At 43.9% G+C, this 12189-nt stretch overlaps 2 protein-coding genes across 3 annotated transcripts; one reads left to right on the top strand and one right to left on the bottom strand.

The window, feature by feature from the left end:
• Positions 1-1216: 1216 nt before the first annotated feature.
• Positions 1217-5678, top strand: aifm2 (AIF family member 2). 2 transcript variants are annotated; one of them, XM_073482608.1, is made up of 9 exons: positions 1217-1349; positions 2121-2297; positions 2961-3076; positions 3165-3284; positions 3400-3492; positions 3881-3989; positions 4079-4231; positions 4763-4963; positions 5122-5678. In XM_073482608.1, the coding sequence occupies exons 2-9, from the start codon at positions 2123-2125 to the stop codon at positions 5271-5273; spliced, it is 1119 nt and encodes a 372-aa protein (XP_073338709.1). In that variant the 5' UTR covers positions 1217-1349; positions 2121-2122; the 3' UTR covers positions 5274-5678. The 2 variants fall into 2 exon arrangements, with proteins under 2 accessions (XP_073338709.1, XP_073338710.1); XM_073482609.1 differs by lacking the exon at positions 1217-1349 and adding an exon at positions 1367-1504.
• Positions 5679-5889: 211 nt separating this feature from the next.
• On the bottom strand, positions 5890-11785 carry LOC141009878 (very long chain fatty acid elongase 6-like). Its single transcript, XM_073482610.1, has 4 exons — positions 11599-11785; positions 9940-10071; positions 8285-8436; positions 5890-7876 (listed from the first exon to the last, which is right to left on the bottom strand). The coding sequence occupies exons 1-4, from the start codon at positions 11709-11711 to the stop codon at positions 7452-7454; spliced, it is 822 nt and encodes a 273-aa protein (XP_073338711.1). The 5' UTR covers positions 11712-11785; the 3' UTR covers positions 5890-7451.
• Positions 11786-12189: the final 404 nt, after the last annotated feature.

Here is a 12189-nt window from a genome sequence, read left to right as displayed (position 1 = left end):
TCTCTGTCTTAAAAAATGTCTGTCCAAACTTTTATACGTTTATTTGACAGAATGAGACACGAAGACTCAAAGACATCGATGTTTCTGTCCATCTCACCAAAAACATCTGAACAAGAAATATTATTAGAGCAATAAACAGTGGAGATAAAACAATCAGTCAGTCAACAGACAATTAACTGGCATTTATCTTTTTTAAAAAACAAAAATGACCAAATTAACAGTTTGCAGCTTCACGTGTGGTCCAGATGTGAAAGTCTTTGGGGTTTAGACTGTTGATTAGATAATAAAGGACGTTCACACACAGGTTTAATTTGACCTCAGCAAAACACAGCTGATGCTGATGTGTTATCCTGCAGGTTGAGGTGGTTTCAGTAATGAAACACACTGTTTATCAAAAGCAGATCACTCCTACATGTTCTACAGTATCTCCCTCTGAAAGGTCACCGAGTACAAATATATAAAAAGTACAGTACAAGTAGTTTTATAACAGTTTTATAACAGTTATAATAAGAGTTATAAAACTGTTAGATCAGAAAGGTTTGATTAATTAATATAACAGTTTTATAACAGTGACGTAAGATGAAATAATGTTGAGTCAGCTGGTTATCAGAGGACTGGTGGGTCTGAGAGATGATTCACTCATCATCATCATCATCATCATCATCATCATCATCATCATCATCATCATCACGTCTTCTTCTTCTGTAACAATCACAATTTATCAGTATTATCTATCCAATATCTTTAACTGCATCGATTATATTAAACAATCACAGTTCAGCCTTTACATTTCTCAGTTTAAAATGATTCAAATCAAAATGATAGCTATCTTTCACATGTAGTGTCTGACATTTAATTTCTAAATTATCTTAAAACCACACATCACCTGTGAAACGTTGAAGGAAGGTAAAATAATAAAAGTTATTATTTTAAGCTTTGATTATAAAACCAGTGTGAGTTCAGAGACAGTGATGTCAGAGATCAACACGAGACGGACACGATTCCAGTTTTCATTCAATCTCACACTGATATTTTTATTTTCTAAATCCATACTTGACACATTGTGATCGCTTATTTTCTTTCCATTTTATTATTCTGTTTCACCTGAATGTGTTTCACCTGTGAAGTTTTAACAAAACCTAAACTTTCATCGAGAGTTGTCACTTTTCCTACAGCCTGAAGGCAGCAGACGAGCCCGCCCCGCCCCCTCACATGACGCGGAGCTGTGATTGGTGGAGAGCGTGTGTCATCAGAGAAGGAGGAAGCCTGAGCAGAGTGCAGCTGCGACCAGCTGGAGGATTCAAACACGTCCAGACGTTTCATTAATCAAAAGCTTCTACCTGCAGCAGGTGAGTCCACTTCCTGTTTGTGTTGTCAGACACGTGACTGCCGACTGACGTCACACTGAGGATCACTACTGCTATTGTGAAGCGACAGGACACGAGGAGGCAGCAGCTCCTGCAGTGCAGTAGAAGTACTGCTGTGTAGAAATACTTCACTACAGGTAAAAGTACTGCAGTCACAACTGAAGTAGAAGTACACAGTCGTTACAGTAGCAGTGATGTTTCGGTAATCTATTACCTGTCAGTGTTTTTATCTGTGATGTGTGTGGACTCATGTTCCTGCTGTGTTGATGTGTGTGTGTCATTTTACTGCTGCAGATGTTAAAGGTTCATTTAAACTCTTTATAATCTGCAGCAATGCATCATGGTCTATCAGCTCATCATACTTCATGATTTAATTAATGAGGAGCCAGTTAACCTGAACAAGACTGCATTAATGTGTAGATGTGTTGTTCTGTAACACCTGAAGTCACCACAGCTTATAGTGTGTCAGAGTTATTCACACAGCTCACAATGACAGGGAGCTATCTGATTATGCTAAGCTAACTGGCATTATTCAGTCAGGTGTTATCAGTAGCAGCTGTCTGATATGAGACGATAGTACAGAGAGAGAGACTTGATGTAATCTCTCATTATAACAGCTGCATTGATAAAATCATCTGTAAACAAATCATTTTAAAGAGTACTCCCTCTTCAGTTTGTAGAACGGTGCAGAATAAAAGGCTCTTCTCTTAAAAACGTGTGTGTGTGTGTGTGTGTGTGTGTGTGTCCTCACAGAGATGGGGGGTCAGGCGTCGTCAGTAGAGGGCGTCCATGTGGTCGTGGTCGGCGGCGGGTTCGGAGGCGTCGCGGCGGCTCAGCAGCTGAAGTCTCGAGGACTCAGTTTCACTCTGATCGACCTGAGAGACGCGTTTCATCACAACGTGGCGGCGCTCAGAGCGTCTGTTCTGCCCGGTAACACAAACTGCTGCCACTGTTACTGAGATAATATTTGATTTATTTCATGAAAACCTGTTGTATAGTTTTAATGGTATTTTTTTTTTAGTTTTTATTTTATTTCTTTTAATTTTGCTTTTTTATTTTATCATTTTTATTTTTGTGTTTTAATCTTACTTCATTTTATATTTTTTAAATTGTTGTTTTATAAGATTCACATTTCTTTGTGTGATAATTTAATTTTAGATTATTTTTTATTCTTTTCCAAAAGTAGTTTAGTTTATTTTGTTCCAAATATTTGACTCATTTTAACGATAACCTTAAATTAAATATTTTAGAAATATTTTGGGGTATTTGTGTCATTTTATTTACATTTAAAATTTTCTCTGAATTTTCTGGCGTGTTTCTACACGTTTGATGGATCTGTTATTGTTATAAACTCAACTTGTATTGTGTCTTTGAAACGCAGGATTCTGTACAAAATAAAACAAGAAAATAACAAAAAATGTAAAACTCAAAAACAGAAAGGTTAAAATACATCGAACTAAAAAACTGAAATAGTCATTATTATTATAACATTTACTGTAAATGTAATAAAATATTGTGCTCTTCTCTGTTCTGAGTGTTTTGGTGTCACAGTGAGCTCTGAGCTCTGACCTCTGACCCTGTGTCGTCCTGCAGGCTTCGCCAAGAGGACCTTCATCCCGTACGCTGAGACGTTTGGAGACAGTTTTGTTCAGGGTCGAGTGGAGCGGGTCGACACCGCCAGACAGATGGTGGTCCTGCAGGGAGGGAGGGTGAGACGACACCGAGTCTTTCTTCTTCTGTAACAGACATGTGATCAGTAAAGATCGTCACAGTCCCGTTTGTTCTTTGGTGCTGCAGGAGATCCAGTACTCCCACCTCATCCTGTGTACTGGGACTGATGGAGCGTTCCCGGGGAAGTTCAACACCGTGGCGTCGTATCAGACCGCCGTCCAAAAGTACGAGGACTTCGTCCAGCAGGTAGGATGACAAGACGAGTCCTGAGGGTCTGCAGAGAGACTCAGTACCACCCATCTAACCTGTGTGTGTGTGTGTGTGTGTGTGTGTGTGTGTGTGTGTGTGTGTGTGTGTTCAGGTCCAGGCTGCAGACTCAGTGTTGGTGGTTGGAGGAGGGTCGACCGGTGTGGAGATGGCTGCTGAGATCAAGACGGAGTATCCAGACAAGAAGGTGACGACAGGCAGAGACTCACTGAACTCAGTTCTCCTCATTTGTTCCTCGTGTTCTTCTCATTTGTTCCTCGTGTTCTCCTCATTTGTTCCTCGTGTTCCTCTCATTTGTTCCTTGTGTTCTCCTCATTTGTTCCTTGTGTTCTCCTCATTTGTTCCTCGTGTTCCTCTCATTTGTTCCTTGTGTTCTCCTCATTTGTTCCTTGTGTTCTCCTCATTTGTTCCTCGTGTTCTTCTCATTTGTTCCTCGTGTTCTCCTCATTTGTTCCTCGTGTTCTTCTCATTTGTTCCTCGTGTTCTCCTCATTTGTTCCTCGTGTTCTTCTCATTTGTTCCTCGTGTTCTTCTCATTTGTTCCTCATGTGTTTTCCGTGTCTTTCTCATGCTCAGGTGGTTCTGATCCATTCCAGAATCGCGCTGGCCGACCCGGAGCTGCTGCCAGCCGTCAGACAGCAGGCCAAAGAGGTTCTGCTGGAGAAGGGAGTGGAGCTGCTGCTGGGTACGATCACCTCGATTATACCTGCAGACAGGTGTTTGGTTCTGACCCGCTTCTGTCTGGGTTCTGTATTAACCTGCTGTGTGTTTCAGGTCAGAAGGTGTTGAACCTGTTGGACCTGCAGCTGAACGTGACCCAGAAGAACACGGAGGTCACCACTGATAAAGGAGACACACTGAACACAGACCTGATCATCTGCTGCACCGGACTCAAGGTCAACGCTGCTGCCTACACATCCAGCTTCTGTGAGCACACACACACACACACACACACACACACACACACAGACACACACAGAGACACACACAGAGACACACACAGAGACACACACACACACACACACACACACACACACACACACACACACAGAGACACACACACACACACACAGAGACACACAGAGACACACACAGACACACACACACACAGAGACACACACACACACACACACACACACACAGACACACACACAGAGACACACACACACACACACACACACACTGTTGATGGTTTTGGGTCAGAGTGAGACGTCTCCTCCTGTAAACACCTCTGATGATGTCATCAGGTCAAAACTCACCTCAGACCTGTCAATCAAACCTTCAGCCAACAGCTGGTTTATTGTTTACATAGAAACAGCTGTCTGTGATTGGATGTTTTGTATATTGATGCAGACAAACTCCTGAAATGTATTGTGGGTAAACATGTTGAACTCAGGAGGTCAAAGGTCGAATGAACTGATCGATCAGCCTCTGATCATTGATCTGTGTGCCTGACAGCCGGCTGTCTGGCTGCTAACGGAGCTCTGCAGGTGAACGATCACCTGCAGGTCGACGGTTTCTCCAACGTGTTCGCCGTGGGCGACTGCGCCAACGTCAACGAGCCCAAGATGGCGTACCACGCTGGACTGCACGCCGCCGTCGCCGTTAGCAACATCGCCAACAGTCTAAGCGGGAAGGAGCTGACCTCATATCACACAGGTACACACACACACACACACCTGTCTGTGTTGCTGGTCGACTGATGTGTTGATGGTTGACTGATGTGTTGATGGTTGACTGATGTGTTGATGGTTGACTGATGTGTTGATGGTTGACTGATGTGTTGCTGGTTGACCGTTTGTGTTTCTGGTTGCTAGGTAACGTCACCATGTTGCTGGCGATGGGCCGTGACGACGGTGTGGGTCAGTTTAACGGCTGGCAGTTGCCTCGTTTCCTCGTTGCTCTGGGGAAGAGTCGAGGTCTGCTGCTGTGGAAGAGCTGGAGGGAGATGGAGCAGAAACAACCCTGACACACACACACACACACACACACACACACACACACACACACACACACACACACACACACACACACACACACACAGTCTTCATCTCTGTAATCGTCTCGTTCAGATCGTCTTCTGCTTCCTGATCTGTGTCGTGGAGCGTTCAGGTGTCTTCCTCCAGCAGCTGTACGCACACTGACGACCCTGAACGCAGCGTTCAGGTTTACTCCAGGTTTGTGCTCGTTGCCATGACAACTGGTGCCTTGATCCGTTTGAAATTCTTTTTTTTTAAACATGATTCAGGTTGTTAATAGACCGATCACTGTGACGTCACGGTAACAAGAGACCATGGTGGACATGTTTATATCTGATGTCGTTTTCATCTGTAACGTTTGAAGATGTTCAGTAAAACGTGCTGGTCCGACCCGTCTCATGGTTCTGCTCGGATTATTTTGTTTGTTGGCTTCTTGTGGAATATTTCAAAGTGTGAACAGAGTTTCTTCTGAAAGCGTCAGTGAGCAGTTACGAGTTGAAAATGTGGGATTTTTTAACGTTCCACCGTTTATTTAAACTTTAAATCAAAGCAGGAACGTTTTGATGCCGACTCAGTTTCACAACCAATGAAGAAGAAGCTCAGATGTATAAACAGATTCTTTATTATATTTTCACACAGTAAAATATTTTAAACATGTTGATGTGAACTCATTCATCAACAGCAGGATCATAAAATGAGTTCAGTGTGTTCACAGGAAACCATCATCATCATCATCATCATCAGTCTCCTGAACGCCTCCTCTCAGATTCAGACAGATTTTTCCTCCGTTACACTTCAAATAAAACAGCAGATGAGCAGCTGCAAAAACAAGGTACAGATCTTAAATATTCACCAGGTGATTAAATAAAGTCAGAACATTCAGTGGAACAACGTGAGTGTGGAGACGCTCCGGCCGCCGATCGGCTGCCATCATACGTCCAATAAATTAATTAATAAATAGAGGAAAGATTTTCTGTCTCAGCTGGAAGTTTATGAACAGACGATTTCTGAAGATTCACGTCTGTAAAAACCCTGAACTGAAACTTCTCACACGTTTGACTGTTGTAGAAAACTTTTGGTAAATCAGTGCAGATTCAAACAAAACACCAAATATTTCCTCTTTTCTGCTTCTGTGTTTTCTTCTGACATTTAAAATCGTCTTTGACATTTTAGAAGTTTTACAATCGATCAAAAAATATGAATATAAAAAGTAAATATCTCAGTGAGCCAAACCTCATGAAGAAGTAAAATACTGATGGATGTTTGAATGTCGAACAGCAGCGTCTCATCTCAGGCTACACAGTAAATCTGACATCAAACCTCCACGAGGTAAAAACAGAAACGAGTCGGATTCAGTTCAACAGCTCACGAGTCTCAAATCTCCGTCCAGCTGACTGACAGCTGACGAGGGTCTTTTCTTTAAATCACCTCATGTAAAGACAGAAACGCCCGTCTGTGACTCAAACACCCGGTGAGATTAACAAACCGTCTCTGCTGCAGCATCACCGCCTCCTGATTGGCTCCTCTGCGACATGAATGGAGGTGTGTGTGCAGGTGAAACCAGTGAAACCAGTTGAATGAATGAAGAGTGAGCTGCTGCTGGAACGTGACGGCTGAGACAGAAACTGACTCCTGATGAACACGAGGACTGAAAACACTTTGAACTGACTGATTTAATCTGCAGTTTGAACAATAAATAAAAATTAACGTGTGCGTTAAAACTCATCAGCTGCTGAATCTGATCTGACGAAGATAAAAACTGAGCCAGCTCTTCTTCACTTCCTGACTCACGTCAGCTGATCGACTCCGACCCGAAGAGTTTTCTAAGAAAAAGGCACATGTTGTCGTCATCACTTTGTTTTACACGCCGTCGCCGTCTAGAAGTTCCTGGAAAGAACTTTTTAAGTGTTGATTTTAAAAATCAGCCGAAACTTGAATTAAACTGCTTCACCTGTAAAGTTTTATGTCAGTTCATCTCCAGGAAGTTATAATAAAGAGTGACACCTGTAAAATACAGTGTTTGTTCCGTTTGTCCTGAAGCGGCTGAATTCTTGTGATTTCAGGCTGAAAAACATTTGAAGATTAAAGTCTCGGTCGTTAAATGTAGCAGCTTCAGTCTCTGTCATCAGAGGATGACAAATCTCCCACAATCCCCTGCAGGAGCCTCTCTACTCTGTCTTGTTGGCCTTGCTCTGGCGGCGCAGGTACGTCTGGTAGAAGAAGTTGGAGAAGAGCAGCAGGTAGCTGAGGTACATGAGCGCCGCCCAGGTGATGTTGTCGAGGCGTGACGGACAGTTGCCGTGCTGCATCCAGCGGTACACGAGCCAGCTCACCGCCACGCCCATCCCCATCTGAGCGATCTGAGCGCTGGTGATGAGCACGGCGAAGGGGCGTGGCACGCGCAGACCGGCGGCGCGCGCCGCGTAGTAGCTGTACATGAGCGCGTGCACAGTGTAGTTCATGGTCATGAACCAGCCGCCGCCGGCCACCATGTCTTTGTAGGAGTACCAGGAGTACAGCAGCACGGTGATGTGGTGGTACCAGTGCAGGAAGAGCAGCTTCTGCTTCCTCAGCACGATGAACGCTGTGTCGCCTGACAGACGAGAACCAGGGTTTATTAGTGACATCATCACAGACATGTACAGGTGTAAAATAATTATTATTTGTTATTATTATTGCTTCTATTTTTAGTCTTATTTGTTTTGATCTCTTATTTTGAAGGATGAGTCCATCGTTTTGGACTTCCTGTGATCTAAACTTAAACTTAAAAGCTGAAGTTAAAATCAGTGAAGTCTTGGACATGATCACACTGATGAATAAAATCATAATTAGTGTTTATAATAACTGACAGGTTCTCCTGCTGCGTTCACAAACGTTCAACAGCGACAGAAAACTGAAAACTGATAGAAACACTGTTTCTGGCTACAGGTTGGTTTACATGTGGATCACAGAAACATTTAAAATAATCATGTTTACGTCATCATATCAAATATAAACTGACCGAGCTCTGGAGCTTTGCTCAGGACGAAGGCGTACGCCCAGAACTTGCTGACGGGTCCGGTGTAGAAGCTCTGGTCGCAGACGGAGCGTCTGAAGCCGCTGCTGCTCAGGACGTGAAACATGTAGCTGCCCGTCCGGATCGCACCGATGATGCTGCACAGAAAACCACAGAAGAAGAAAAGCTGTCAGACCACCTGTTCACCATCAACACCCGATGAAATGTTTTATAATCTGGTCAAATCCAGCTGTGGGAAGTAATTCATTACATTTACTTTGTACTGGACTTTACTAAAGTATAATCTTACTTATGGTCCTTTACACGTTTACTCAGCTCGGCTCAGCTCGGCTCAAGGGACGAAGAGGACAACATGACTTAACTAAAGATTTATTTACCCTAAATATGAGAAAACCAATAACAGAAGATGAAAGAATGACACCTCGTGTGTATTTGGTTCAGTAACTAGTCTTTATTACTTTCCAGCGCATCATTAAGTTTCCCTGTTGTAAACAGTACCAGAATTCTCCCACAGGACTTGAATGCAACACGAGTCTGAGATGTCCTACAGAGGCCACCGTACAGACAATAAACCTGATTTAACCTGATCAGGACCAACAGTTTTACATCAGAGGAGAGAACATCCATTTTGAGTCGTGTTAAACCAAAAGCGTGTTCAGCTCTCACTGATCCGACCAACCAGGTTTCTGTTGATCTGCTCAGTCAGCAGGAATCCACCAATCAGAGACGTCTCTTCACAGTCAGTTAGAAACCAGACCTGCTGCTACAACAACCAGTCAGCTGACATCAGGTCGTTTGTCTCCGTCAGGACGTCAACAGTCTGTGAGGACGAGTCCAACTGTTCAGAGCAGCTTCGTGTTGAAGGAGACAGGTGAGCCAACACCTGGTCGCTCACCTGAGCTGTGACTCTCTTCACCTGAGCTGTGACTCTCTTCACCTGAGCTGTGACTCTCTTCACCTGAGCTGTGACTCTCTTCACCTGAGCTGTGACTCTCTTCACCTGAGCTGTGACTCTCTTCACCTGAGCTGTGACTCTCTTCACCTGAGCTGTGACTCTCTTCACCTGAGCTGTGACTCTCTTCACCTGAGACTGTGACTCTCTTCACCTGAGCTGTGACTCTCTTCACCTGTGACTGTGACAGCTCGTCACCACGGAGACCACAAGTCAAACCAGAATCTCCTGTTTGATCAGAACCTCTCGACTGGAGTGCCTTTTATTCTGAGAGCACAGACCGCGTCAGCACGGTGACATCACAGCACAATGCTGGTTTCCACGGAGACGGAGGAGGTCAGAGGTCTCCAGCACCGTCTCCGAGGAAACGTCTCGGTCAGCGTGGACATTTGAGACTGAAGATGAGTCGGACTCAAACTCAAGACTTTACTTCCTGTCTGATGTTTGGTCTGAGACTGCACAGGGTGGACAAAATAACAGAAACACCTCAACCAGGACCCGTCTGGTTCTGTGATGTCACAGACCTCCTGACGTGGTGACTCAACATTTATCTGAACTCACGTTAAAACACTTCAGGTATAAACTGTACAAGTGACCGACGACACCAGAGTCAAAATAAATTCAACCTCAGCAGGTGGAGTCGGTAACGACGCTGGGACAGGTGTGTGTGTTTCAGGTGTGTGGTTACCTGAAGAGAGCGAGGCTGAGCGACCAGAGGACCAGCGGCCGCCGCAGGTTCATCTTAGGTCGAGTCTTCATGTAGTGCTGACCTCCAAACACCAGGGCGGCGTACAGAGCGCTGAACACGAAGGACGTACTCCTGCAGGACAAACAGACACTCAGGTCATTAAACACAGCGGGATCATTAAAGATGGATCACGTTCGAGTTAAATAATAACATGTTGTTTTCCAATGCTAATGTCAAAAGACCTTATGAGTCATGTTAATATATTAAAGCCACAATATTAATATTAAAGGTCTGCATTAGAACGACGTTAAACTCAATGTTATTAAACCTTCATGTTTCTGACTGTTGGAGAAGAAAACAGATGACGTCACACGGGCCGGTGGTAGTTGTGGCCTTAATTTCATCATCTGTTTTATATCAAAGAACAAATAACTGATTGAGAAAATAATCTGCAGATTAATTGATAATAGAAATAAAAAATAATTAGCTGCTGCCCGAATCAGTAAACTTCTGCTATTTAGATATTATATTGATGAAATGAAAACTGATTTTAAGGCTGATGACTAAACTGGGCTCACACTCATGTATTAACTATTAACTGTCACCTAGCAACAACTACATCTGTCCTGTTCAGCAGGTGCACCAGCCAGACAACACACCTGAGACACACCTGAGACACACCTGTCAGTCACCGTCAGCCTCACATCACGTTTAATCACGCGTGACTCTTTATTATTTACATCATCATTATAAAATAATACTTTAAATTAATAATGGTGATTTTAATTGTTAAATATGTGACGTGGTTTTAGAGCCGTAATGAATAAATGTAATATCTCTACAGAAACAATGACTGCTGAGTGTTCAGGACAGTTTCCGGTGCATACTTCAACACTTCATCATCTCAGGCTCGAAACTGGAAAACCCGGATTTAAACTACAGAAACAGCTCAGAGTGTGACGTCACTGTTCCGGTGACACACCTGTAATCCACCTGAAGCCTCCACATTTACATAACACTGACATTACTCACATTCCTGTCAGCTCGTTGTAATTCTGAGAATACCTCGTGTCACGCCTCAAATCTGTACACTGCGAAAGCTCCACCAAATCCCGTTCACAGATCATTCAATTTAAGGTTCTCTCTTCTCTGTACTTGTGTTAAACATCTTACAACAAGAGTTAATTTGGTTTCTGAATAAGTAACATCAGCTTCTCTGTTCGGTATAAACAGAACACACTGCATTTATTGTATTAATGTTAATTCCGACGGATCCAGTAGATATGTGACTGGCTCGTCTGTGTCCTCTGCCGCCCCCCGCGCTTCTGATTGCTCGCTGAGGAGCACTTTTAGTATCGAGCAAACCGTTTCAGGTGACTGAAAGTTGAAATGGGCGTATGCCGAAACAAAGACTGGACCTCAATCATCCCGAAACAGCATTCACACATATTTTAAACAGCCGGCACCTTCAACAAAAACACGGCAATTTATAAAGAGGTCGATATTTTAACGGAGTTCGGATCGTCAGTTTATCGGTATGTTTCTCCTCATCCTGACAGGTCGGTGAGACGGACACCGTCAGCAGGAGGAGGTGAAGCACATTAAAGGTCATTAACGTCCGAAGCAAAGCGCAGGCTGACGCACGCGGTGTTCGCTCACCAGTTCGCCTGCATCCACCGCACCGCTCCTCTGTCGTCGAAGCGCCGCTCGAAGCTGAACTCCGACAGCGGCAGCGCGAAGTCCGTCCCGTTCAGCGGCAGCGCGTCCATCATCACTGTTAACGATCTGTGGGGCCCGCGGACAGCAGTGTGAGCGCGTGTCCTCTGGGTCTCCTGCTGCAGTCTGCCCGCTCACCTGTTTCCGTCCCAATTAAAGCCTATTAGCAGGGGGCGGGGCTTCAGGAGACACCTGTTGGCTGCTGGTCCGTTTATGTAACAGGTTTGTCCTCATGTTCGCTGCGATGTTGTTCCGGTCTTCACTGTATTTAACAGAAGACACAGACATTCAACACGATAAATACAAATCTACTGCAGAATGAAAACATATTATATTATATTATATTATATTATATTATATTAATGTCAGGAAACACCTTCTGTTCTGTAGGAAATACATCTGAACCAGAACATAAAGCTTTAAGAAGACTCAGGCAGAAGAAGTGTTTATGGCTCACAGGTTTCTGACTCTCCGGGATTCAAACCTTCAACCTTCCTGCCGTCAGACTGAATCAGCATCTGATGAACAGAACCA

This window comes from Pagrus major, chromosome 15 (genome assembly GCF_040436345.1).
Source record: "Pagrus major chromosome 15, Pma_NU_1.0".
NCBI lineage: Eukaryota > Metazoa > Chordata > Actinopteri > Spariformes > Sparidae > Pagrus > Pagrus major.
The sequence above is the reverse complement of the archived record's forward strand: the minus strand, read 5'-3'. Positions and strand labels throughout refer to the sequence as shown.

Excerpts from the sequence above, each read along its gene's own strand:
- aifm2 (XM_073482608.1), top strand. The coding sequence starts at position 2,123 with ATGGGGGGTCAGGCGTCGTCAGTAGAGGGCGTCCATGTGGTCGTGGTC. Across the intron at positions 3,493-3,880 it reads CGGAGTATCCAGACAAGAAG|GTGGTTCTGATCCATTCCAG; the intron begins GTGACGACAGGC and ends TCTCATGCTCAG. Across the intron at positions 4,964-5,121 it reads GCTGACCTCATATCACACAG|GTAACGTCACCATGTTGCTG; the intron begins GTACACACACAC and ends TCTGGTTGCTAG.
- LOC141009878 (XM_073482610.1), bottom strand. The coding sequence starts at position 11,711 with ATGATGGACGCGCTGCCGCTGAACGGGACGGACTTCGCGCTGCCGCTG. Across the intron at positions 8,437-9,939 it reads CTCAGCCTCGCTCTCTTCAG|CATCATCGGTGCGATCCGGA; the intron begins GTAACCACACAC and ends TTTTCTGTGCAG. Across the intron at positions 7,877-8,284 it reads GAGCAAAGCTCCAGAGCTCG|GCGACACAGCGTTCATCGTG; the intron begins GTCAGTTTATAT and ends CTCGTCTGTCAG.